The following is a 24364-nucleotide window of genomic DNA, read 5'->3' as shown; positions in this document are numbered from 1 at the left end:
CTCTTTGCAAAGATGATTAAGTCAAAGTATGCATGACTTCCTTAACTGGCTAGCTGGGTGGATTGATGGGTGGATGGATGGATGGATGGATGTGCAGGCTTACAGGATGACTTGTATTTTGGATGAAAGGCAGCATCAAGCTGGGGTATTTAAGCAAGTGGGTAGTTAACACTACCCATTTCATCATTAGAGCTTGTTAAAACTTTAAACATGGAACTTTCTGCCAAAATGAGTGTCAGCAGGTAATCTCAAAGAATAATGCATCTAATCCGAAAACAAGGCCGATATCAGCATATTGCTATCTTAATGTGAAGGCACTTTATTCATTCCAGTACCATAACCTTTAAATTTTGGTAGGGTGGCTATATAAGTCATTTTCAAAGGGTTAAACACATAGAATTACAGCAGATTGAAAGACTGGCTGTTTTGCAATCCTGTCTTCTAGGCTGAAGCCTGATGATGTGTAATGCAATAATCATACACCAGACATACACCAGACAATGTAATGTTGTGATAATGCGCTATACAAAAATTAATTTGTTGTTGTTGACATATTTGTCTTCTGAGATCAACTGCAAGTGGACGCCTGACTGGACCATTTTTCTGTTGCTGTATGTCTTATCATGAACAATTCTGCATTATGTCAAATAATTTATGGGATAATGGCTCATCTTACACTGAATTAAATTGAAACTTTATTTGTCGTTTACACAGGTACAGAAAAACACATTTGGATTCTTGCACGGTTTCTTCTTTCAAAGTTTACAAACAACATAACAGACTCTGAGAATTAGAACAATAATTCAGGTTTTTACTGTAAAATTAAATAAATACACAGAAATATAAAGAAGGAGCTTTAGTGATGGACAAACACAGTGCCTTCAGTGTCGGGGGGGTGGAGTTTAAGTGTATGAGACCAGTTTGTCGATGACATTGGGTGGGACTGGGGGCTTCTGATTGGTCTTAGTAACCATCCTGGGGATGCTGGGAAGAAGCTGTTGTAAAAACCTCCTGCACTCGATAAGAGACTCTTTTCTTTGGTGTCAGAGGGGCACTGGAGATTTTGGGCCCCATGAAAGTACGTCATAGTGGGCCCCCAACCCAGACCAATCCAGCTATGTTCCACATTTTTTAGGACTCAAATCATCCTGGACTTTCCTCCTCTATGCAATGCCCCTGGTGTGAGGTTAGACCCCCTTCCCGCTGAACACTGAGTGTCTTGGTGGATGGGGGTTTTTGAGGACGGCCCCTGCTTTATTCCCGATTCCTTTACGAAGCATAATCCTTACTAATACATTATGGTTACGTTGGTGAATGATACAGCTGCAATTGTGCTTCTCGGAATTTTCTGGAAAATTATCTTGGTCACAACAGCATTTCCTCAAATTCCCCCAAGCAGACATGCACAACAAAATACTACAACTATTTTACCTCCTATACTTTTAAGCTTGAACTTATATCCATAACCCATTTGTCCATTTTCTGACTTCATTGTGATCTACACTAATATAATTTACAGGATATATTTTAAGAGCCACGTCTCACAATAACTGGTCTCCATTTTTTATTACAAAACGCAAAACGACTTAAGCATTTAGACAAAGCATTGCAGTTAATATAAATAATACTTTAATTTTATTTTGCATTAACTAAAATACAAAATAATGTTATAAAACTATACTGTTATTTTTATTATGTGCTTTATTTTTCCAGCAAAGCACACCATACCAATCAAATCTACAATTCACTAATAAAACTAGCAAAAGGGAGCATTAACATATACACTGAAAGTTTTATTTAAACTGATGCCGTACTGTGAGAGTCCTATAAGGAGGTGGCACTGTGTGTGTTTGGTAAATGAGAGAGTGCTGTTGGACTCGGGAATCCCCGGAACTGTGGGTCAGTCAGCATGGAGAGGTCTGCTTCTGACTGCTGGGAGGCAAGAGATGATACAGAAAACATTATGATAAAAATTTGATGCAACAATATTATATTGTTTTGTGCCTTACAATGACAACTGTGTACAGATTATCTGAAGCAAGACACCAGGGCAGCTCATAAACAAGGACGTAAAAAGCCTCAAATCCAGATCTTTCCATTTTCATGATGTCCACATAAGGATATGGCGAAAAGGAGAGGTGCAAGCCTGTCAGTAGACTTGCCAAGTACACCGTGCCTAGTATAAAGTAAACCCTGGTTTATTAGCTGCTTAGTGTCATTGGCCAAACTAAATCTCAACATGATCTCTTCCCCAAAGACCGGAATGTCATAACTGATGACAAATTCAAAAACTACGTTTGTTCTGACATTGGTGTAAATTGTTCTCACCGGTGCTTCGCGCTCCTTTTCCTTGGGGACACGATGTCTTTTCTTCTTGGGTCCGACAGCAGACTGTAGGGGAACGGAAGGCGAAGAGCCAGCAAACCCATTTGGCCTGTTGTCTTCTGCCCCAGGCAGAGATTCCAGATGACCCCCACCCTCATCCTGAAAACAAGAGGGCTACTGATTAATCATGTCACACAGATGCTCTATTAATATCGTATCAGGGTGATGTCCTATTACATTATAATCCTTCTACAACATCAGCAATCAATTCCTTCTCACCTCAAGGAGTATAGTGAGATAGGCACTTCTATAATCATCTCCGTAAGAATTGAGAGTTTTCATCAAAAACCTGCATCAGACAATAGAGTTATTGGATAAAATTTAGACACAAAATCAACATTTTTCTTCCCCACAGGCTGTCAATACTTATTTAAAATATTTGTCAGAATCTACCGTCTTTCCTTCTTCAAACGTCGTGTCAGTCTGTGGACCTGATGAAGGCGCCCGAGTATCTTTTCATTCACCTGAAAGTAAGATTTTTCAAAAAGTTCATTTATATGTTCTATACAGTCACATGATGCATTTTCAGTCAGTATGCCAATTCTTGATTTCAATAATGTACAAATATACCATTTATAATAATAACAACTGATCCTTTACTGACACCATGGGGAAGTTCTTTTTTAAGGCAGCCACCTGTAGTAGCGCCCAGGGAGCTGGGGGTTAAGGGCCTTGCTCAAGGACCTACAGATGTGCTGAGGCTGGGTTTGAACTGGTGACCTTGTGATTACAGTGTTACGATCCCCAGTCTAGGGTTGAGGACCGACAGAAAGGTAAGGGAAAAGGAGAGGGGAAAACGAGACAACCACGGAACAGGAAAAGGGAACACGGAAAACAAAGGGATCTTTTTTTGTAGTTTTTTAATATTTATTCACAGACACGTTTACAAACACGAGGTACAATAAACATCGGGAGTCACCCAGCCCAAAACAACAACCAAAACAGCTAACGAATGCGTCCCAGACTAAGCTAACTCTAATAGTAACAAAAACAAGGGGAAACAAAATGAGAAGGACCAAGTCTAACTCCCTAACCAAAACAACAGTAATCAACATTCGCATAAACAATAAGGCAGCCACTCCTTACACACCTAACACACATATACAGCAAACACACAGTCCAAAACAGGGTATCCAAAGTTGCGAGCAAAGAGAGCAGTCAGGAGCTAAGCGAGAGTTCGAAAACCAGAAGGCAAACAAACCGAAGGCAAAGGTGCAAAAGGGGCAAAGCAGAAATTCAGAAACCGGGAAACTAAAAACAGTCACACACAAGAGTCAATCAGAAAAAAAGCAAAGCAATACAGCAGAGCAAAAGACAGAGCCTGAGCGAGGGCTGGAGCAGGTGGTGATCAGCTGACATTTCTCTTCATCACCGGGAACTCAGGGCCAGGTCAGAGGGCGAAAAAGGTGGGGCTGGGAATCGGAAGGCAGGCTGAAGCAGCAACTGGCAAGTGGTGGAGCTTGGGGGGCAGAAGACTGAAGTGTCTTGTACACATATCCGAAATACTTACGGGACGTAACCCCCCACCAGCAGGGTGCACAAGCACACACAGACCCCCAAGTTACAAATACCCACAACAAACAAAAGGAAACACAGGGAATCAAAAAAAAGAGAAAAAGAAAACAAACAGACCACGTCTGTAAATAACTAAAGGGGTCAGGACCTAGAAAGGACATCGGCTACGACATTACTGCCGCCTTTCTTATGTCTGATTTCTAAGTTGAAAGCCTGTACGATCAGAGCCCAACACATGAGGCGCTGGTTCGTATTACACATCCGAGCCAAAATGACCAAAGGATTATGGTCGGTGTATATTACCACCGGCCGAGCACAATCTCCCACATATAACTCAAAATGTTGTAAAGGTAATAGAAGGGCTAGGGCCTCCTTTTTGATTGTACTGTACACAAGCTGATGTTATAAACTTCTTTGAGAAGTGACATATAGGATGGCACACAGGCTTAGCCCACTGAGCCACATGCTGGCTCCATTAGCCGTATATACCAACAGTTGGCCATTTCAGATCCAGAAGCTACAAACCCAGACCAAGATTTTGTTTCTACCAACCAGTGGAGCATAAACAGTCACAGAGCATTTAACTGTCCGGTAGAAACAAAATTTTGGTCTGGGTTTGTAGCTTCTGGACCTGAAATGCCCAATACTGTATAGCAATTAGCCACAGTTATTCACTGTGTAATCTTAACCAATTTAGTTATAATTTTTAAATCAACTTACTTGTTCAATCTCCTTGCAACGCTTGCTTAATGCCAAGTACTTCCTTTTCTCTCGCTCCCTCCTTTCCTCTTCCTCCTCTTCCTCCTCCTCCTCTTCATCTTCCTCGTGTCCAGGCCCTGACCCGGGCTCCGCACCGTGGAGAAGCTCACTTCCACTCGGCCCGAGCTCAACCTCCCCTGGTCCAAGCTCCACTCCCCCAGGTTCCAGTTCTGCTTCCAGAATGTGGCCCCCAAACAGAGGGGGAAGGTCAAGGCCAGAGAAATCTTCCATCATCTGTGTAAAAAACAAAAGGAGTTACAGTCTTGTCCAACAGTGAAATATTTTGATCACAGTATTTCACTAATATGAAAAAGCAACCACTTTACTTATCAAGCAGCCATCACTTTAACTCTTTATAGTACACCAAGGTTGGCTTTAGTCCTTATACTAGTGGTTATTAATTAAATTTAAATCATAATAAATGTGCGTATATTCATTCGTGCCATAAATGATTAAAAGAATCATTTGAACTGTTCTTTTAACTGGATCACAGACTTATTCTTCCTAACTTTATAAAGGGGTTAAAGCACACACAATTCACACAACAGCGTATTTTTTTTACCAAAACATAATAACTGATACCTTGACTGTATATTGACGTCCGAATCCAATTCCTACAAAACACAATAATAATTTACGTTACATAAAAAAACCGACGTATCCCAAGAACAAAAAAAGTATCAGGCACAATTAGCTCACTGTTCATACCATCAAAATATTACTCTTCCACGTCGCTTCTATAATGCGTCAGCAAGTTACCGTAAAATAACATATACTGCGCAATTTTTTTCAAGTAAGGAAGTCGCGCTTTAATATCAGTCTTTTTACTTTTAAAAATGTAATAATGTGTCAATATCAGCTCTGTCAGCACCAAAAATGCATACGAGTTGGCTTTTTTCTTTCATTCATTTATTTTTAAACAAGCAATTCATCAACGCCCACTGATGTAACAATTTAACTACAATTCCCATAAACCCGCTGGGTGACATGTTGAGGGAATCATGGCAGCGCGTAAGTATTTAGAGGAAAGATTATTATTTCGTATTTAACATGTTTTAATGTACCTACAGAAGCAAACAGGGCGTGCTGTTGTAATTCATTGGGAAAACTGCCGGTGCTTTCGTTAGTATTCAAATATACGATTTATTTTTTGCGATAAAGGTGACCTTGTTTTAAGGTTCAAAGTGAGGCCGTGGGGATAAATAGAAGAACGTCGGATTCTACTCAATTCGACCTCTCGGTCTCTGCTTAAGGCCTATTGATATATTTTATTTTGTTGTGTCTTTCACTACGTGCTACATGCGAATTTTTCCTATCAGACCTATGGAGATGCGAAGCGATTTCTGAGTATTGCTATTTAAAAACGAGTTTAACACCAAGGAAACTGAGTATGTCGTGCAATCACAGAACCAGTTAAAAACACTATTAAACTGTAATGATGTGCTGATAGGTTTGTAAGAAATATGCACTGATCGACCGAGTATTAAAAAGATTCGTGTCTGCACAGTGCTTTAGTAATATGAATATGAAATGAGTAATATGGAATTCCTTAATGTTCATCAAACAAACTTAAATATACATTTTTAATTGTAAGACATTGCTTGTTTATAGACCACTATGTTCATTTTTATGGAGCGTAGTACACAGTGTTGACATTGGACGAAGGTGAATATGCTGTTTTGAATGTAGATGAAATTTGTTGAAAACTTGAACAAAAGGATTTTCAGTGAATCTGGCCCAGTTCAGGCTTTGGCATTATGAATCAAGTTATTTGCTAGTTTTTTGCAGTCAGCTAAAAAAGAACACTAGGGTTCACTTAAGATATTCCAGGTGAAATTTAATGAATACTTTTATGTAAAGATCATATAAGTCTAACGAATGCTTTTACAGAATTGTATTCTTTGGTAAAATATAGTTTTACAGCACATTAAGAGATTTTGAGATTCAAAATATCTCTAATCTTGTTTTGGTATCACAAAATTCATGTAAATTTTATTTCACAGGGGATATATACAGTAAAACCTTGGATTACGAGCATAATTTGTTCCGGAAACATGCTTGTAATCAAAAGCACTCGTATATCAAAGCGAATTTTCCCATTAGAAATAATGGAAACTCGGATGATTAGTTCCACAACCTAAAAATATTCATATAAAAATAATTAATAAAAAATATGAAGTATAAATACATAAAACAAATTAACCTGCACTCTACAATTGAAGGGAATAGTGGATGGTGTGAGGGAGACGAGAGAGATAAGAGGAGGGTTATTTTGTAGGACGACTTTCACTATAACTAGCGGAATCACTGCTGTCTGTTGGCTCACTGGAATTGTTTTCTTTTTATGCAACTTTAACAAGGAACCTATCCAATGACCGCTTTTGCCTCCTTTTCTATTTTGCGGAAATCTTGACATTGCATTGTAGTTAAACAGATTCATCGCTCACACTGCTACACCCTTATTCGGGTGGTGCTTTTCTACAAAATTTTGACTATACGAGTGAGGCACGCCGACTGAGACCAAGCATGGGAGACGATTACCCATAATCCTGCAGCGAAAGAGAGAGAAGAACCATTGGCTCAGTTGTAATCACGTGATGCTCTGCAGACAAAGCGTATACATTAGGGGCAACCAATCTTATCCACAAAGGGCCGGTGTATATGCAGATTTTTGGGGTAACCTTTAGGTCAGCTGTTCAAACCCAGGTGTGAGGACTTTTCATCCAATCAGTCCTCTAATTAGTGACCTAATTAGGGAGTTGCAGTGAAAACTTGCATAGACACCGGCCCTTTGCGGATAAGATTGGCTACCCCCGTTATACATAATACTCGTATTGCAAGACCTCGCTCATTTATCAAGTTAAAATTTTGCTCCTCTTGCAAAACACTTGCAAACCAAGTTACTCGCAGACCAAGGTTTTACTGTATTTCTGTTTAATTACTGGTCATTTATGAAATGCCTCTTGAATAAATGAATGCCTAGAGGAGGAAGTACAGACGTTCCTCTACTTACGAACAAGATACATTTTGAACAGCCGTTCGTGAATTGAAGTGTTCTTAAGTCATTATTCAGCATCATTTTAAGGGTACTCAAGTCTGCATGCATAAGTAAGTATGATATAATGTCAATACATGTTGTTTTATCCTAAAACACATTACTAATGATGCATAAAACACAAATAATCTCAAGAAAGCACATCTTACCGATAAGCAAGTACAAAGAACTGGAATGCTGGGAGCACGCATGCCACGCTGCTGCACAGCGGGAGTAGAGGCCAGAATTTGTACTAGGCGGAATTGGCGCGCAGAACAAAATTTGATGTTGCGGGAGCCCAACAAACACAATTTTAACTTGCTGTCCTCTTTGTTCGTATGTCTGAAAGTTCGTAAGTAGAGGAGCGTCTGTATTCTATTTTGTTTTAGTGTATAGAATGTAACTTTTTTGAATGTAACCATCTTTTACTGGTGGAAAATGTGCATTTACTGCTGTTTATGGTTGACTGTATGGACATGGTGTGTATGAGCTGATCGAGGCCTCTGTCCTCCTCAGGTATCGGATCCTTCCTGAAAAACGCTTGGGCCAAGGAGCCTGTAGTTACAGCTGCGTGTGGAATCGGGCTCATGGGTCAGTCCTGATGCAAAACATTCCGTCTTCTGTGCATGTGATTCCAGTACATCCTTCAAACAGCAGTATTCCTTCCTTCCAACTATCCCACTCCTGCTCCTTTCCACTTCTATTACCATCCGGTGGCAAGTTTATTTCATTTAGTACAATGTTTGTGGTTGTGCTGTCTGACAGATGAGCTTCATTCTCTGTAGTGCTGAATGAAGCAGGTTATGTATATGGCTGTCTCAGTAACTCTGCTTTCTGCCCTAGCTGTGATCCTGCCTTTAGTGAGTCCGTATACAAAGTACTCAGCAATGATGAATGCAGCTGTGCCCTACAACTACCCAGGTATCAAGTCCAGTATTTAGATATTTTATACTCAGAGAGCAGTTCAAACAGTCATTATAAAAATGTTGTAACTCCAAGGCTGTGGCAGTGTTAGAGCATAACTGTTACTATCCTACAGCTTCCTTTGAGAAGAAACTTCAAATTAGAGTTGGAGTTTTTGTTGGGGAAATACTCACCTGTTTCTTCTGGTTCTTTTTTGTAGTGCCTGTTAGAGATGATGGGGACATGCCTGACGTCCCAAGTCACCCCTGTGACCCCCAGGGCCGCAACCTAGACTGGCTAAAAAACTTGTAGCATCAAAGAAATTTCTTCGCTGATTGTATCCCTATGATTCCTTTGCTGTTAAAATGTTTAATAATAAACCTCTATTTAATGTCGCTCTTATGTTCTTTAACATTCCTGGTTGCTTGAAGGAGCACTTTTTTGAAAATGTGCAGGAAACTTTTTTATAGCATCGCTATTAGCACATTCTTCAATATTGAAAACATCTGGTTAAACTGAAATAAAAAGGCATTAAGATATCAACTCTAAATTGATGGTGACAAAAAGTCGATTTAGTGGTTAACATTTATTTCACGTTTAAAAAAAATAAACAGCTTACACAGAAGTAACAATCGTTTGGAGACATTTTACCAACTCAAGTCTCGATGTTTCTTCTGACGAACCATGGATATTTCCAAATGTGATTTGATTAATGGGAAAAGCACAGATCACTGCACAGCCACATGTTATTGCATAATCACAGAAGTATTAATGTCAGGGTTTTTAAAAATTGGTTCAAAGATGAGGTTCCCACTTGAGCTGGTATCACAGTACAGAGAATAAGGGCTTCATGTCCTCTCAGCAGAGATCAACCCTTCATCAGAATGAACAGAGCAGAACATGAGGGGCCCTGTTGCCCAGGTGCAGTACAAGCACGGTTCCCTTAAGAAAAGTCATTTAGGCAGTGCCACCTGGTGGAGAGTATGGTAACTGGTATAAATGATACAAATTAGTACAGTATACAAAAAATATACTGGCCGTTTCGTATACATCATCATTGCATCTTTCATTTATGTTTTTTTTACTGACAAAATATCTCTTGGCCATTAAATCAAAAGTTGTAAGCCACTACTGAAGAATACAGAAACATTCACCTCTGGTTCTAGGGGCCTAGAGCTGCACCTATCTATATGTGACTTGGGTAAAAGTTACAAGGTTTAAATATACGATTCATTTTGAGAAATAAGCAATTACTTGCGATGTTAAAAATTACACAATTTTCACAATTACAAAAATGTTCAAAACACATAATTGCTATTAGAATTACTGTGGCACTTTTATATATTTTCTTTGACATGAATGCTTCAGTTTCTGCACCAAGGAGAAGGCTGATTAGGTGGGCATTTCATGAACGAAGGCAACTGTTTGGTTTGGACATATATTCCCATAGCTCACATCATACAGATTGTTTAAAACCCATGTAAACATGGACGTATGCCAGGGCATCTCCCATGGAAGCATTTTAAAACCCATAATAAACTGGAGCACAAATCTAGAGGTATGAAGATACATACCTTAAAAAAAAAATCAGAGTAGAGATAGCAGGGACACACAGAGAGGGAGATTCCCCGTCATTATCCTCTAACGCTCCCGTTCACACTTACTCAGGCACATTTCAACTTTCCGGAACCCTCTTACGCTCCATCCACCATGACGCCGTTCTGCTCAGCCCTGCTTTCGCAGTTTATCCCCTTCCCTCACCCTGCCACAAATTCCCCTGCAGCTGAGATTTCACTCATGCCGGAGCGCTTGTGAACCTGGTTTTCGAATTAAGTGTATGTAACCGGACGAGACCTGAGTTTTCTGATAATATTCCAAGCACTCACACCCCGACCATTATGCTCAAGGTCACACTGAGGGCTTTTCTTATATTCAGATCTCCATAGGACAGAATCCAACTCAGCCAAAATCCTTCATGTTTCTCTCAATTCTCTGCTGTCCTTACAATAAAAAACTATTATTCTATCATTACCACTGATCTGCTTCCGTAAACATCTATAAATAGATATCATTTGTTGCTGTACCTGTCTGGCTTTAGAATAAAAACCCCCTCTGCAGGACACAGCATCAAAATACTAGTCTCGCTAACATTTTTCGTTGAAATCACAAGGAATATTGCTATTCGGTCATTCGTTGTAAAATTTAAGCATCTGTCATATTAGCAATGCAACAATGTGAATTATATTCATAGGCAAATGACATATAAAATGGCCCTGTGGCTCTATGATTTAGCACCCCCATATTTAATCCAGTTACCCTTCACACATAGCACATATACATCTAATCTACTATTCAAACAAAAAAACAAAGTTTTCTTTTGTAAAAACTTGAAATCTTAACTTCAGGAATTATATAAACAATTAATAAGCATTACGTCATCTTGAAATGTTCAAGATTTAAGTTATTTTGGGCCAGCGAGATACTATGTTGCGATTATTTAGGAACATGTTGTTACAGCTGAAATGATTGACAGCTCTTTAGCGGCCTCAGGTGGCCGCAGAGCAGAAACGCAAGGAGCCGGTCCCTCCTTCATGAAACACGGGCTGCAGCAGTGCATCGATTCATCAGGGGCTAGGTCCTACAAAACAGCACTTCTAAATCCTGCAGCATGTTTATGGCTTACACAATGAAGTATCATTATTAAAAAGAAAAGAAAAAAAAACATCTTAAAAATAAACCACAAAACAAAATGTCAGTGTTCAGCCAAAAAGGTCAGTACTAAAATATATCACTTTTACCCAAGGTCATGAATGACTGAACATTCTCAGTTAAAGGTATTGATATTCTTATATATATATATATATATATATATATATATATATATATATATATATATATATATATATATATATATATATATATATAAACTGGATAATTTTGTTTCACTACTATTGAGTGATGTGCATTTATACCAATGTACATCATATAATGTGGCCTGAGGTTACAGAACACTTTGATCAAATCTGCATAACATCCAGGCAAATCCTTACCATTCATAAAACAATTTTCCACTTCCAAATCTCATTTTTATTTAAACTAATTTTGAACAATTTAATTGCAGACTTTCCTATTTGTCAGTCTTACAGACACCCATCCTATTGGATGACAGGGGCAGAGCGATCGTTGGTTACTGTCTTTCGGAGGCGGATGTGGGCGAACGGATTGGTCCTGAGAGACATGACAAGAAAGTCAGTATTGCTGCCGGGGCAGAGGAAAGCAAACCGCTCTCTGCGGTTAAACACGTACCTTGTTGGTGATGGCGGAGGGGAGCCGAATTCTGCTGAAAGCTGTGAGAAAGAGAGAAAAAGTCAAAAAAGGCTTAAAATATGTAAGCAATTTATAAGTATGGGTGGAGATCAGACTACAGTGAAGAGGACATTGGTTGGTGCGCATTCAACAGGAAGTGCTTCTTCAGTTCTTAGTGCGCTATTTGAGCAGCTGTATCGACCTGCCAGCTTTGGGATGAACCGGTCCTGTGGCTGTCTGACCTGGGTGGTCTCAGGGTTGACCATGCTGTACGGGCGAGGACGGAACGTGCTAACTCGCTGGGCAGGGGTGGCACGCTCCTCCGCAGGCTCCGGGTTCGTGGGCTGCAGTCCTGGTGTGGCCGGCTTGTCCAGCTGCCCGATGCTGCTGCTGTTGGCCTTGGAGAGGAGGGTGGAGCTGAGGCCAGGGCTGAGAAGAGGGGATGCAGGTCAGGAGTTTGCAGCGGCAAAAGGGACAAGAAGGCGCAAGTTAGGTATCAAAACTATGTACCATGGATAGACTGAGCAGTGAGTCTGGGAGTGACAGCCTTTCAGTTGCTAATGATTAATGGATATGGACGCACTAACAGCTCTATCAGAAAAGCTCGTCTTTGCTAGATGATGTATTAACTCAAGCCATAGATATTTTTCAACTGACGCTAGGGCTGGGTAATATCTCGATAACATATCATATTGTGATTATGAGCGTTCAAATTGTCATAAATGTGAATATCATTAGTATCACAATATAGTAGTAACACTTGTTTTCTTGCATAATTAACAGTTATAATGTACCTTTTTTTACACAAATTCCATCAAGGAATGAGTGTTGTTGCCATAATCATTTTACCTGTCACAAGCTCTGTAACTATTAGCAAAAAAATATACTAACATCACTGCTGCTGGCGGCGAATCTTTCCAGTGCTTATTAGCGGGATAATGTAACATTGTTTTTTTTTGTTCTGCAGAAAATGAAAAACTGGTCTGCTGACCAGATTTAATAACAATCATGAACATGTTGCTGGTCGTATAAATAAAATATAAATAAAAGGCTGTGATCAGTCCCCCCCCCCCCCCCAATATCTGACAAATAACCAACAATAGGACTTATTTATCCTACATAGTTTTGGGGTGATGCTGTATTTTTGTATGAAATTATGTGTGAAGTTTAACCTACACACCATTTGTGTATCCCATGCTTATTTAGCATAATGGTCATGTTGTGCGGTGTGAAAGTAACAAATGAAAGTGGTCAGGAACTACAAAAGTTCCCGGTCCAGAAAACCCAGGAACTTGTGAACCAGGACCAGGTTCCGGTGTGAAAGTGTTTATGCCTCCATATTCCATACAGTCACAGACCAAGAAAAAATCCCCAATAATTTGTAAGCGCTGACTGTTCTCAGAATACTGAGCCTCCTCTTTCCTGTTCCCACTCTGGGTTTTGCTCATTCTTTGCCACAGTGAATTACAAACCTGTTTTCTGGGAGCTCTGCAGAGTTTGGGTATGGCTGAGTATAAGAGAAAGGAAACCAGCCTTTCCTGTGTGGAAACAGAGAGGGACTCGTAATTAACTGGACCGTCTGATATAATTAACAGTCAGAAAACTGCCAAGGGGGCCATACTGTAAAGACAGAGGAGCTTACCGTCCAGTCCTCTCATTCTGCCCGTAGTGCCAGCCGTCTCTGGGTTCGGAAATGAGCAGAGTGAGGGTGTCGCCAGGGAGAAACTGCAGCAGGCAGGGCCCCTCGCCCCCACAGCCTTCCCCTCCTCCAGGTGCGTGGGGGAAGAGTGCTTCCACTCGAGTGGGAGGGGAGAGTGGGAGGACTCGGGGGAGAGTCCCTCCTGAGAGTGACAAAGGGGAGGAGTTAGGTTACCGTGTTGATCAGAACAGTGCCATCGGGCTGCCTGACGAGCGATGGGAAATGAGCAGCGAGCCTACCCAAAAATCCCAGCCGCGCTTCACTGACTGGTCTCCGCGGCAGAGGCAGGGTCGAGGTGGTGTAGAGTTCGGTGGCTTTCAGCAGCATGGAATTGTGGGATGGCGGACAATTACTAACGACTTCATGATGCAGGACGGGTGTAAGAGCCCTAGAAAGAGGGGCACTGTGGGGTAGAGGAGGGCTTTTCGGGGCAATTGGGGAGAGAGACAATACTTGCAGGGAATTCTGAGAAACTGGGGAGCTGTGGCTGAGGGAGACAGTACTGGAGGTGGATGTATTATGGGAGAGGCTCGAAGTATTGGGGGCGGAATGAACGGACGTGTGCTGGGAGCGGCCGCAGATGGAGGTGGGCGTGTTGCTGTTGCCGTTAAGCGTGGAGTGCTGGGAGGTCTGACTGGACTGTGCAGAAAGGCTCCGGAAGGTTTGGGGACCAGCACTGTGAGCAGACGTCTCACTCTGCATAGACGGGAGGATGCGCTGTGCACAAACGGCGTTGTCTCCATTTAACAGGGGCGGGACTTCCTGTACGGACAGCCTCTGAAAACCAAACAGGAAGGGCTTGGAAAATGACGATTGTACATCTGGGGTTCCACATGTAGTTTACTCTGCTCCTGCAGACCACGTCTGTTGTACCATAGAGTGTAGAATTAGCACAAACGGCTGCACCGCTTACCTGCTCCATGGATTGGGGAGCGCTTAGCTTGGCATGTCGGAGGAGCTCAGCAATGCCAGCCGCCCCTGAACCCTGAGGTGCAGTGTGTCGCAGCAGATTGAGAGCCCTGTCTGGAAGTCGTGTGGGCTGTGAGCAGGAAAGTTGCCACGAGGACAGCTTCTGAGACAAGAGCTCCCTGACCTGGACGTACAGGGACGCGGGAGCTGCATCAACAGTATTCCTATGAATGTTACTGCTTTTCACATGACAGCAATGTGCTTTCTGTGTGTGCAGAGTTTGCATGGTCTTCTCTAATCAAACAGGATTCCTCCCATTGTCCAAAGACATGAAGTTAACTGGCATCTTTATTAAACTGCCCATAATGTACAATTATGTGTGTCCTGTGAGGGACTGACATCCTGTCTGGGGTATAACCCAGCCTGGTGTCCTGGGTTGCCTGGGATTGGCTCCAGCTCTCCATAACCCTTACTAGATAGAAGTGGCATGGTGGTGCAGTGGTTAGCACTGTTGCCTCACACCTCTGGGACCCGGGTTCGAGTCTCCGCCTGGGTCACATGTGTGCGGAGTTTGCATGTTCTCCCCATGTCGTCGTGGGGTTTCCTCCGGGTACTCCGGTTTCCCCCCACAGTCCAAAAACATGCTGAGGCTAATTGGACTTGCTAAATTGCCCATAGGTGTGCATGTGTGAGTGAATGGTGTGTGAGTGTGCCCTGCGATGGGCTGGCCCCCCATCCTGGGTTGTTCCCTGCCTCGTGCCCGTTGCTTCTGGGATAGGCTCCGGGCGACCCAGTAGGATAAGGGGTTTGGAAAATGGATGGATGGATAGATGGATGCATATGTACGCTCGTTGACATTATTAGTATAACCAGAAAAATATAAAAATGTTATTGGTCTCCTAAATGAGATTCCCTACCTCCTAATTTGTATAAAAACCAAAGCAGAAAAAACATATATGTTATACAGTACAAAACAGCAGTAACACCCCCCATCCTGCAGGTGGCAGTGTGGTCCTACCTTGCAGTGGTAATTGATGAGGAGCTTGGTGACAGAACATTGTCGGTCCACTAGGAAGCAGTACCTCCTCCTCTCCTCGGTGAGGGCAGAGCGGTAGCCTGCTGCCACCAGGCTGTCCAGCTCTCCTTGACGTCGACTCATCAGCTCCACAAACTGAGAGGGAGCAAGACAGCGAGACGGATCAGTCAAACTAAAGGGCTAAACTTGCTGTGGTCAATCTAGTCTGTCAGTTCTCACGATGCATGCATACTCCTGTTCCTACAAACCTGCATCTCCCTGTCCCCATATTTGCTAGGCTGGCGGCTTCCCTGGCTCTTCCTCCGAAGCTTCTTCAGCTGCGACTGGCAACGCTCGATGGAGTCCGTTTTCGACTTGCGCTCGCTCTGGTACTTCTTCAGGGTGGCCTTGGGTAAGCAGGATAGGTGATTTGGTCGAGGCACCGTGCTGACCTCAAGACAAATGGAACGCCGAGACTGAGGGGCTCATACTTACCGTCAAGTACTTCACATCCAGCTCCAGCTTCTGTTCCAGCTGGGAGAGCAACTCAGAATGAAAGAGCTTCAACTGCAGATAGCGAGAGGTGATGATTAAATCTACACAGCGGCGATGCAAAACCAACATGGAGGATAAGGAACACAAAGTCAAGCTGGATCTCGATGTGGTCCCAAACAAGCACTTACCACATCTTCCAGCTGGACCTGAATCTGCCTGTGGACCTCTGCCATTTGGAACAGCGTGTCTCCTGGAGTTAAAAATAGCATCTTCACCATTTTCATATACTATATACCAATAATAAAACATCAAATATGAACTTGGCTCAGGATGCAGTGTAGTGGTTTGGCAGTCTGAGCTACACTGCTTGGTATGTCTGACTGTGAGCACTATCTGTCCACTTACAACATAACTCCTAAGAATCTCCTACAAAGACCATATTGAACTAGGTGTTAATAGTAGAAGGACCTTTAATTTCTACCATTAAACATTGGCTTGGCCTCCATGGACTCTGCCTGACTGATCATTTTGAGCTTGCTGGGGCATCGGCTGGGATTCTCTCGGCTCGGCACGGTGTTCGCGGTTTGGCATCCCGCCCTCCCCCACGGCTCCGCCAGCACAATAAGATCATGTGGTGTTGTTAATCTCACAACAATGGCCCCACTCTCTCCTGCCCTCCCCACGTCTCTTTCTCGCCCTGCCTCGCTCTCACTCACACGCTTACCCATTCTCCCACAGGCTACCGTGCTTGCTTTCACTCACCCAGCTCTTTGGAGCCCTGGCTGTCACTGGCCAGCTCCCCCAATTTGACCAGTGCGTCGAAATAGCCCTTAGCTGCCACTGTCACTCCTAAAACAGATTGCGGGGGGGGGGTCAGGTTGAAAAGCGTCTCTCCGTTTCATACCTGTGGATCCATTTATTATCGGTGTCAGAAAGGTCCATGGACACTGGAAACAGCCAGACTGGGCGTGGCTTACCTGTCAGAGCCTTCTCATAGTTCTTCCCCATTGTGACAAAATTCTTTAGGCTTGGGTTGAACTGATCCAGGATGTTCTTCAGAAGAATGGAAACAAAACACAAATCACTGAGCCACCACAGAGAGTCAGAACAAGGTCCATATCAAGTTCCACAGCATGACACGGGCTTCCACGATCATCTGGAACACATTTATCCTCAAAGAGCCAACCCTACTTAAGCCAGAAACTGCTGAAGCTGCTGTTGAAGGCTGAGACGGCAGAAAAAGGGGTATAAACAGTGGGGGTCCAGCTTCAGACTGAAGCTGTATGATCACAGAAGGCCCCCCTGCCATGTTAGAATAAGGAACATGGCATAACTTGGTTATGGTGCATTAACTCTGTTGTTAAATATAAAAAGTGGTTAAACTCATCGCAAACCGCTCCTCACGTGAAACCACCACCCATCAACCCACCAGAGTGAGGATGCAGAATATCTAACAGTTTTGATTATGAATAGCATAATGAAAGTACTAAACCAAACTGCAGTTCCTCACTAGTCCAAGAAAGGCTTACTGTCAAGCACTGAGTATGATATAATGATATCATTCACACTACGAATTACCAGTCTTGGGTGTTTTTGTTCCTATAGGACATTGATAACTCAGGCCTAACTCAACATGCAGTTTCTGTCAGTTTTTGTCTGGCAGGGTGGAGAGACACAGCTGTCCACGGAGGTCTAGGCCATGTGCAAACACGCACCTCCGCAGTAACGATGGTGTCAATTGTGTATTTTCGCCATGAGCACAGCAACCGCTGTCTAAGCCAGGGGTGGCGAGCCTGTTCCATGGGTAGCAGCTGTGGATGTAGGTTTTTGGGATGACCTCTAAATCAGCCAATAATAAAGCAGTGTTTTTCAAGTCCAATCCTGGGGACCCAGTGCTATTGGCTGATTGAGAGGTCATCCCAAAAACCCGCACCCACACTGGCCTTCCATGGATCAGGTTTCCCACCCCTGATCTAAGCCAAGCTGTTTTAGTTTCTACTAAAGAACTTTCCAGAACTGCACCACCTACCACCTCTAATTACATGCCTGCCAATGTTAACGTATTTATTTAATCGCTTTGATGGTTTGTTTCTTAGTTTTATTACTACCTAGATTCTAATGAACAATATAACAATTATTCCTGCTATTGTTAAAATGTTAATTACTTAGATATAAAGCAGTATATGTCTTGGTGGATACTATGTAAATCTTACTAATTAGTCCATTTATATATACAGTAAAGCCTCGGATTGCGAGCATAATTCGTTCCAGAAACGTGCTCGTAATCCAAAGCATTCGTATACCAAATCAAATTTTCCCATTAGAAATAGTGGAAACTCAGATGATTCGTTCCACATCTCAAAAATATTCATATGAAAATGATTAATACAAAATTTAAAGTAAAAATACATAAAACAAATTAACCTGGACTTTACCTTTGAAAAGAATCGTGGATGGTGTGAGGGAGACGAGAGAGAGGAGAATTTTCTTATTTTGTAACAAAACACTATAACTAACGGAATCACTGCTATCTGTTGGCTCACTGGAATCTTTTTCTTTTTATGCGACTTTAACAAGGAACCTACCCAATGACAGCCATTTTTCCCTCCTTTTCGATTTTGCAGAAATGTGGACATTGTATTGTCGTTAAACAGATTCATCGCTCACACTGCTACACCCTTATTTGGGTGGTGCTTTTCTACTAAATTTTAACTATACGAGTGAGGCACGCTGACAGAACGAGCATGGGAAACAATTACCCACAATCCCACAGCAAGCGAAAGAGAACCATCGGCTCAGTTGTGTTTACGTGATGCTTGGCAGATAAAGCATATACGTAATATTCGTATTGCAAGGCCTTATTTAAAATTTATTTTAAAAAGTTACTCGCAATCCGAGGTTTGACTGTATATGGTTTTGTATGATTTTTGCACAATTGTTGCTACCCAAACATATATCATGGTCAGCCACTGATCAGGATTTCCAACTAGAAACCTTTAAAGCAACAGCAATATTCCCAAATCCAAAACATACAGGAAACACCAGATCACCTGGCAACAACACAGGTCTCACAGTCTGGAAATCTTTCAACTCAAACAATTCCATTGTAATTCTGGAAAATTCTTCTTATTCCCAAAGCTCCTCCTTAAACCAAAACTTACACATGCTATACACAAGTAATACTAAGGATGTCAGCAATTTTGGACCAGACTCCAAAAATCAACTACAGCAACGTTACCTTGTAGACGTTTTCGGTCATCTTGTTGACCTCATCAGAGCGAGACATTCTTGTTTTTCCTGGGTGTTCGATTTATTTTGCTCCGAAGAATCTTAAATTGAATGATGGCCAAAAATACCCTAAAATGTAAAGAATAGTAATAGATAAGTCCAGTAAATTGAGCATCACAAATACATTTCCATGTGGTCAATAAATTTGCTCCTTTACCAGATATACCCCTGTAGCATATGACTTTACTCCAAACGTGATGCCCTCTTAAGGCCTAGACTATTCCACTACATATTAAACAGCCTGAGCTCATATGAGTACAGCTCTGTGCCTGAATTGACTTTTACAAGGCTATTATTTGGCAACAGCCGTGTGGAGCCGTTGTTAGGGTGCTAGACTTGAGACAAGAGGGCCGAGGGTTTGAATTATTGGTGAGCCATTACTCTTCGTAATCTGGAGCAAGCGTCCATCCGGGGGTCTGAATCGTCTCTGGAATTTACAGGCCAGTGAAAGCAAGTGGTGGGTTACAGATAAGAAAATGGTGGCTCAGCCTTGAGCTGCAGCTGCAACACCTTGAAACTGGCCTTCTGCAGCAGCCCCTTGGCCATACAGGAACTAATGGAACACAAGTTTAAACTGGGTGAGTATATACTCTTTCAGAAACAGGAAATATTCAGGTGTATCTTGTTTCAGAAGAGATTAAGCGGAAAAAAAAGAGTCAATAATAGGAACTATTCGGTTAACACTGTAGGATCCCGGACCCTAAGCAGTTGCTTTCTTAACATGCATTTATTTTAGAATGCACCTCTAAAACATACTGCCCTGTTAAAGACGTTCTTTGAATCCATAAAACTCAGCTGATTTTTTGCAGCTATTGGATTCTTTTTGTATTGCATATAAACTTCAAATGTTATAAGAAAATAAGACTTCATGTGTTTCAGAACTCAAAAAGTTAATGAGTACCAACAAACCATGCTACACTGAGTTTTGAAAAGCACAGCCCATTACAAGATATTCAAATATTTCTCATTAACTATTATTTCTCATATCTTTATATTCTTATTCTAGTTAAATCATTTTAAAACCCTTAAATGTACAGCATAGGCATCCCGATAAAATACTCTGTAGATATTACATACGGCTGATCCATCATCCTACATGCCGCAAACCATCATGTTAAAATATTCATTAATGGCAAAGCACCTGTTGATCTAGAACTAATCGAGTCATCTATCCGTTGTTTCTTTCTTTTAACGTTATTTAAAAACATCTGCGATCGCAGAGTTCATACCTTTTTTGAGATCATCGTTGAAAGATACATGTAAATCCGGCCGGCTTTTGTTCAGCTCCTTTCTCCGTCTATTATTAGTTTTCTCCTTGGTTCATGGGGAGGGGTGCCTTTAACCCAGCGCTCGCACTAAATCTCCGTCTTCCCCCCTTCACTGCCCGCTCCCTTTCACTCGCGCTTTCCTTAAAGGGCACTTCTTTGCGGCATTCCCTATTTGCCCCGGCTGCGGACAGATTATCATCCCTTTCACTCACGTCCCTGACCAGTCCTTGTGAACCGCCGATAAGTTTGCGCTGTTTTCCCGGAGCCTGATGCGCTTGTCCTTTACGAGTTAGAGGCTCGATCGTCCATTCTCTCCCTCCCTCCAGCCTTTCTCTGACAATGCCTTCCCTCTCTCTCCCCAGCTATCCCTCGCTCCCTCACTCGGGCGGAATAACAATGAGCTAACGGGACCGGCTCTGAATAGCGCTGCACAGAATAATGACCTGAACTTTTTCAGCCAAAGGAGCTCGACCCCGTAGCCGCTTATCATTGGCCCACATCCCGCAGCCCCCCTTAAAATTCTGTCCATTTACTTTAAAGGTATGCATTAAGTTTTTCCCCGTTGTTATAACCTTAATTTAACTTACTGTCGGTTGGAGAGTGACACAATTTCTAACCGAAAAGTCATAGGCCTACCTCCATAAAGTGAAAATTATTTGGAAAGGGAAAAAAAATTTTTTTTTTTCTTTACTGATTTGTAAACCACTCCCTAGATATTTAGGGAATCTTATTTCCATGTCTAACCTAACCAAAAGAAATTATGAGTGGTGATGTGTGCAAATTATTCAAAATTCCGATACAAGAATTATGCTCACAGCAGGCTCGGGAAAACATTTCCGAGCGCAATCACAAGGGAGAAGTCAGAGATAATAAACAGTGAATTTTCCATTTTTAACACCGTTACAGATGGAAAGCGAAAACAACTTGCTGAAGGTTTCCGTATAATTAATCTTCAAAATTTTTGCCATCTGTTCCAGACTGTAGCACGTATAGGATAAGCCGACTCATATGGAGTACAAAATAGCCTTCTCCTCCTAAGAAATACTGTAATTTTTAAATATATCTTGGCCAAAAAAATCTATTCACGATGAAAACACAACAAAAGTAAAAACACATCGTACTTTTGAGAATGCAACGCAGACCTACATTTCCTCTGTTTTACTGAAGAGAACGAGTTAGAATTTATTCAAGATTTAACAAATGAATGTATTTATGAATGTTGAGACTTAAAATCTCACACCACCACCTCAACCAATACAACGTGAGCAAAGTCCTCATAAGGAAATAAGCAAAAACAAAGCATCCGTTATTAGTACTTATTAATACGGGGTCATTTTGATTTACGTGAAAAGTACATCCAAATGAAATGTTGCTGGATTATTGGCGATCGATACGCCGATACCCCCCAGCTAAAAAAAAAACCGCCATTAGCACCCCCGGTCAGGGCTAGGTTTGCACTGAATATCGGTATCGGTGATACTTAACTCGGATAGAATCGAAATTGGGTCGAAAAAGCAATAATCTGTGGTATGGCCCGCCCTGCTGTGAATCCCACAGGCCTAGCGCTAGGACTGCCGACTCTCACGCAAGACAAATCTGTATTATATCAGTATAAATCTAGAATTAGCTACATCAATAACAATGGGTTAGTTTGCAAACCCTACAAACTATTTACAAGGTAATAAAGCTGTTACATACATATAAAAGCGTGTGCAGTCTCGAATTGAAAAGTTCACGCCAGTTAGCGGACCAGATAGCAAACCTGTAGTATTGGCAAAAATAGATCAACCGCCAACATTATTGTGCTTAAGATATTTTTTTTGGGGGGAAAATGTATTTATTCAACTGAATATTGTACATCTGGTGTGTCGATATTATGCAATTTAGGTGAAACCGATGCTGTGGCGCTTTAGATTTGATTTCAAATCAGTAATTACACAGGGCCGCACTATGTACATGAATGATGTTAGTTTCTCGAATATTTTTTTAAAGAGTATTTTAGAGTTTGACAGTACCTGCGTATACTGTGTATTAAAAGCTCGTGTTTAAAACGTGTTTTGTTGGATTTCACAGCTAAGACCGAACCGATCCACCTAGAACAGCACACGGAAAACGAGAAAAAATTGAACCTGCTGTCCGGACAGGAAGCTTCAGGACGAGGTGCACAAAATCAGAATAAAAACAGTATCGGGAATGTACGACATAGGGCGAAAACACAAACGGATCAACGACGGCTGATCTACCACAGCACGCCGGCTGCCTGACGAATCAGCTGCGGCACTCCGCATAATGAAGACCCCGGAAACAAGGCAGAACTGCAAAGCCGGTGATAATACCGGCAATCCCAACACCCTAAAATAAGGCACCAATAAAGTAAATCCAGCCCTACATGCCCAGAAAACGGACTCCAAAGCAAAATCGGCTCTGAGATTTACGCCCCAAGAGGAGCGATTATGGAGCCCGGAGAGCCGCTCGCGAGGTCGCAGGCGGAGCGGCTCGCGCGCAGGTGTGACAGAATAACGATGCGTGACCTGTATTTCTCATGCGTATAATTAATTCGCTTTTTTATTACGAGTACTAAAACATAAGGAAATGTCACTGTTTCTATTCATTTATGTTTTCAACAAAACACGTATAAATATTTAAAAGACCATTTTAAGTATAAAATAAACTTAGTTCAGATAAAAGTAAAACGTGTCGACCTATAATAACAGTCAGAGAACAAAGTATGTTTTTTTATCAGACATTATATTGAAAAGCTCAAAATTCATAATGATACTGACAATTTTTAGATATTAAATGACTGCAAAAATTTACTCAATTAAAATGCCTATTTGTCCATTTTTCTAGTTATGTTAAACGCCTGATTTTAAGTCTTTAAGTCTCACGTTACCGTTTAGTACAAATTAATTTACTGAGTATTTCACGTTGTTGCTGTGTCCAGACAAAGAGGATATGAGATTTTGCAACGGCTGTCAAGCCTGTCATATCGATTATAAGTTTCACATTAAACATCTCTACCTAGACGTAATATAATTTCCCCTTGGTCTGAATTATGTTTTTTATTTTTTATTTTTTTTACCTTAGCCAGTGAAGACACATTGGGGAGATAATGATGGATGCATATTTGAACATAGGGCAAATCTAGCATTGTATGAAATTTCATGTCATGGCACAGAATGTTTTGCGACGGGTTGGCCACTCGTCCTGGGTTGTTCCCTGCTTCGTGCCTATTGCTTCCGAGATTGGTTCCGGACCCCCCGCGATCCAGTAGGATAAACGGGTTGGAAAATAGATGGATGGATGGGTATGTATTATTTACTACACTATAATGTATTAGAAACAACACCTTCCTGCCTTCTTGTGAACATAATACACCTTTAAATTCAAAACTATCGGTATTTTATACTTCAATGTATAACCATATTATTAGCCCAATGAAAACAGGTTCCCAAAAAAATCTAATTTTAAACCCGACTCAGCAGATTTATGAAATTCATTTGAATTTCTGTAAGTTTATACATGTGGGATGTTTCCTGATGTATGGAAATTGACATTTTGCCATCACCATTCCAATACTGTAATTGGCCTGTGCTTTTTTAAAGATGCTGCAGTTGGGTTACCATCTCTGAATGAACCAAGCAGGGATTCACGCTGGGATTTTAATGAATCTTGTCAAGCAAACCCCGAGCGATGGTATGGATTTGGTATATGAAGTAAGACTGTGGGATTCAACACCCCCTGTGGACCGAGACGAGACAGAACAGCGTGCCGTCACTCTGCGCCCC

The 24364-nt window shown here is 41.7% G+C and overlaps 3 protein-coding genes across 4 annotated transcripts; 1 reads left to right on the top strand and 2 right to left on the bottom strand.

The window, feature by feature from the left end:
• Positions 1–672: 672 nt before the first annotated feature.
• Positions 673–5458, bottom strand: tfpt (TCF3 (E2A) fusion partner). 2 transcript variants are annotated; one of them, XM_049025797.1, is made up of 7 exons: positions 5368–5458; positions 5242–5273; positions 4621–4893; positions 2779–2849; positions 2605–2674; positions 2329–2484; positions 673–1932 (listed from the first exon to the last, which is right to left on the bottom strand). In XM_049025797.1, exons 3-7 carry the CDS (start codon positions 4891–4893, stop codon positions 1825–1827), a joined length of 678 nt encoding a protein of 225 aa, XP_048881754.1. In that variant the 5' UTR covers positions 5242–5273; positions 5368–5458; the 3' UTR covers positions 673–1824. The 2 variants fall into 2 exon arrangements, with proteins under 2 accessions (XP_048881754.1, XP_048881755.1); XM_049025798.1 differs by having other exon boundaries at positions 673–1929; positions 5242–5419.
• A 91-nt stretch (positions 5459–5549) lies between these two features.
• ndufa3 (NADH:ubiquinone oxidoreductase subunit A3) lies at positions 5550–8991 on the top strand. Its single transcript, XM_049025814.1, has 4 exons — positions 5550–5670; positions 8210–8284; positions 8537–8614; positions 8817–8991. The coding sequence occupies exons 1-4, from the start codon at positions 5661–5663 to the stop codon at positions 8906–8908; spliced, it is 255 nt and encodes an 84-aa protein (XP_048881771.1). The 5' UTR covers positions 5550–5660; the 3' UTR covers positions 8909–8991.
• A 2530-nt stretch (positions 8992–11521) lies between these two features.
• Positions 11522–21304, bottom strand: zgc:158689 (uncharacterized protein LOC791177 homolog). The gene is made up of 15 exons (XM_049025703.1): positions 20538–21304; positions 19259–19377; positions 16998–17073; positions 16783–16869; positions 16209–16270; positions 16021–16092; positions 15795–15932; positions 15529–15681; positions 14515–14694; positions 13841–14378; positions 13545–13743; positions 13375–13440; positions 12145–12331; positions 11903–11943; positions 11522–11824 (listed from the first exon to the last, which is right to left on the bottom strand). The coding sequence occupies exons 2-15, from the start codon at positions 19304–19306 to the stop codon at positions 11752–11754; spliced, it is 1920 nt and encodes a 639-aa protein (XP_048881660.1). The 5' UTR covers positions 19307–19377; positions 20538–21304; the 3' UTR covers positions 11522–11751.
• Between the last annotated feature and the right edge of the window lie 3060 nt (positions 21305–24364).

The sequence above is a fragment of the Brienomyrus brachyistius genome, chromosome 9 (genome assembly GCF_023856365.1).
Source record: "Brienomyrus brachyistius isolate T26 chromosome 9, BBRACH_0.4, whole genome shotgun sequence".
NCBI classification, from domain to species: Eukaryota; Metazoa; Chordata; class Actinopteri; order Osteoglossiformes; family Mormyridae; genus Brienomyrus; species Brienomyrus brachyistius.
The sequence above is the reverse complement of the archived record's forward strand: the minus strand, read 5'-3'. Positions and strand labels throughout refer to the sequence as shown.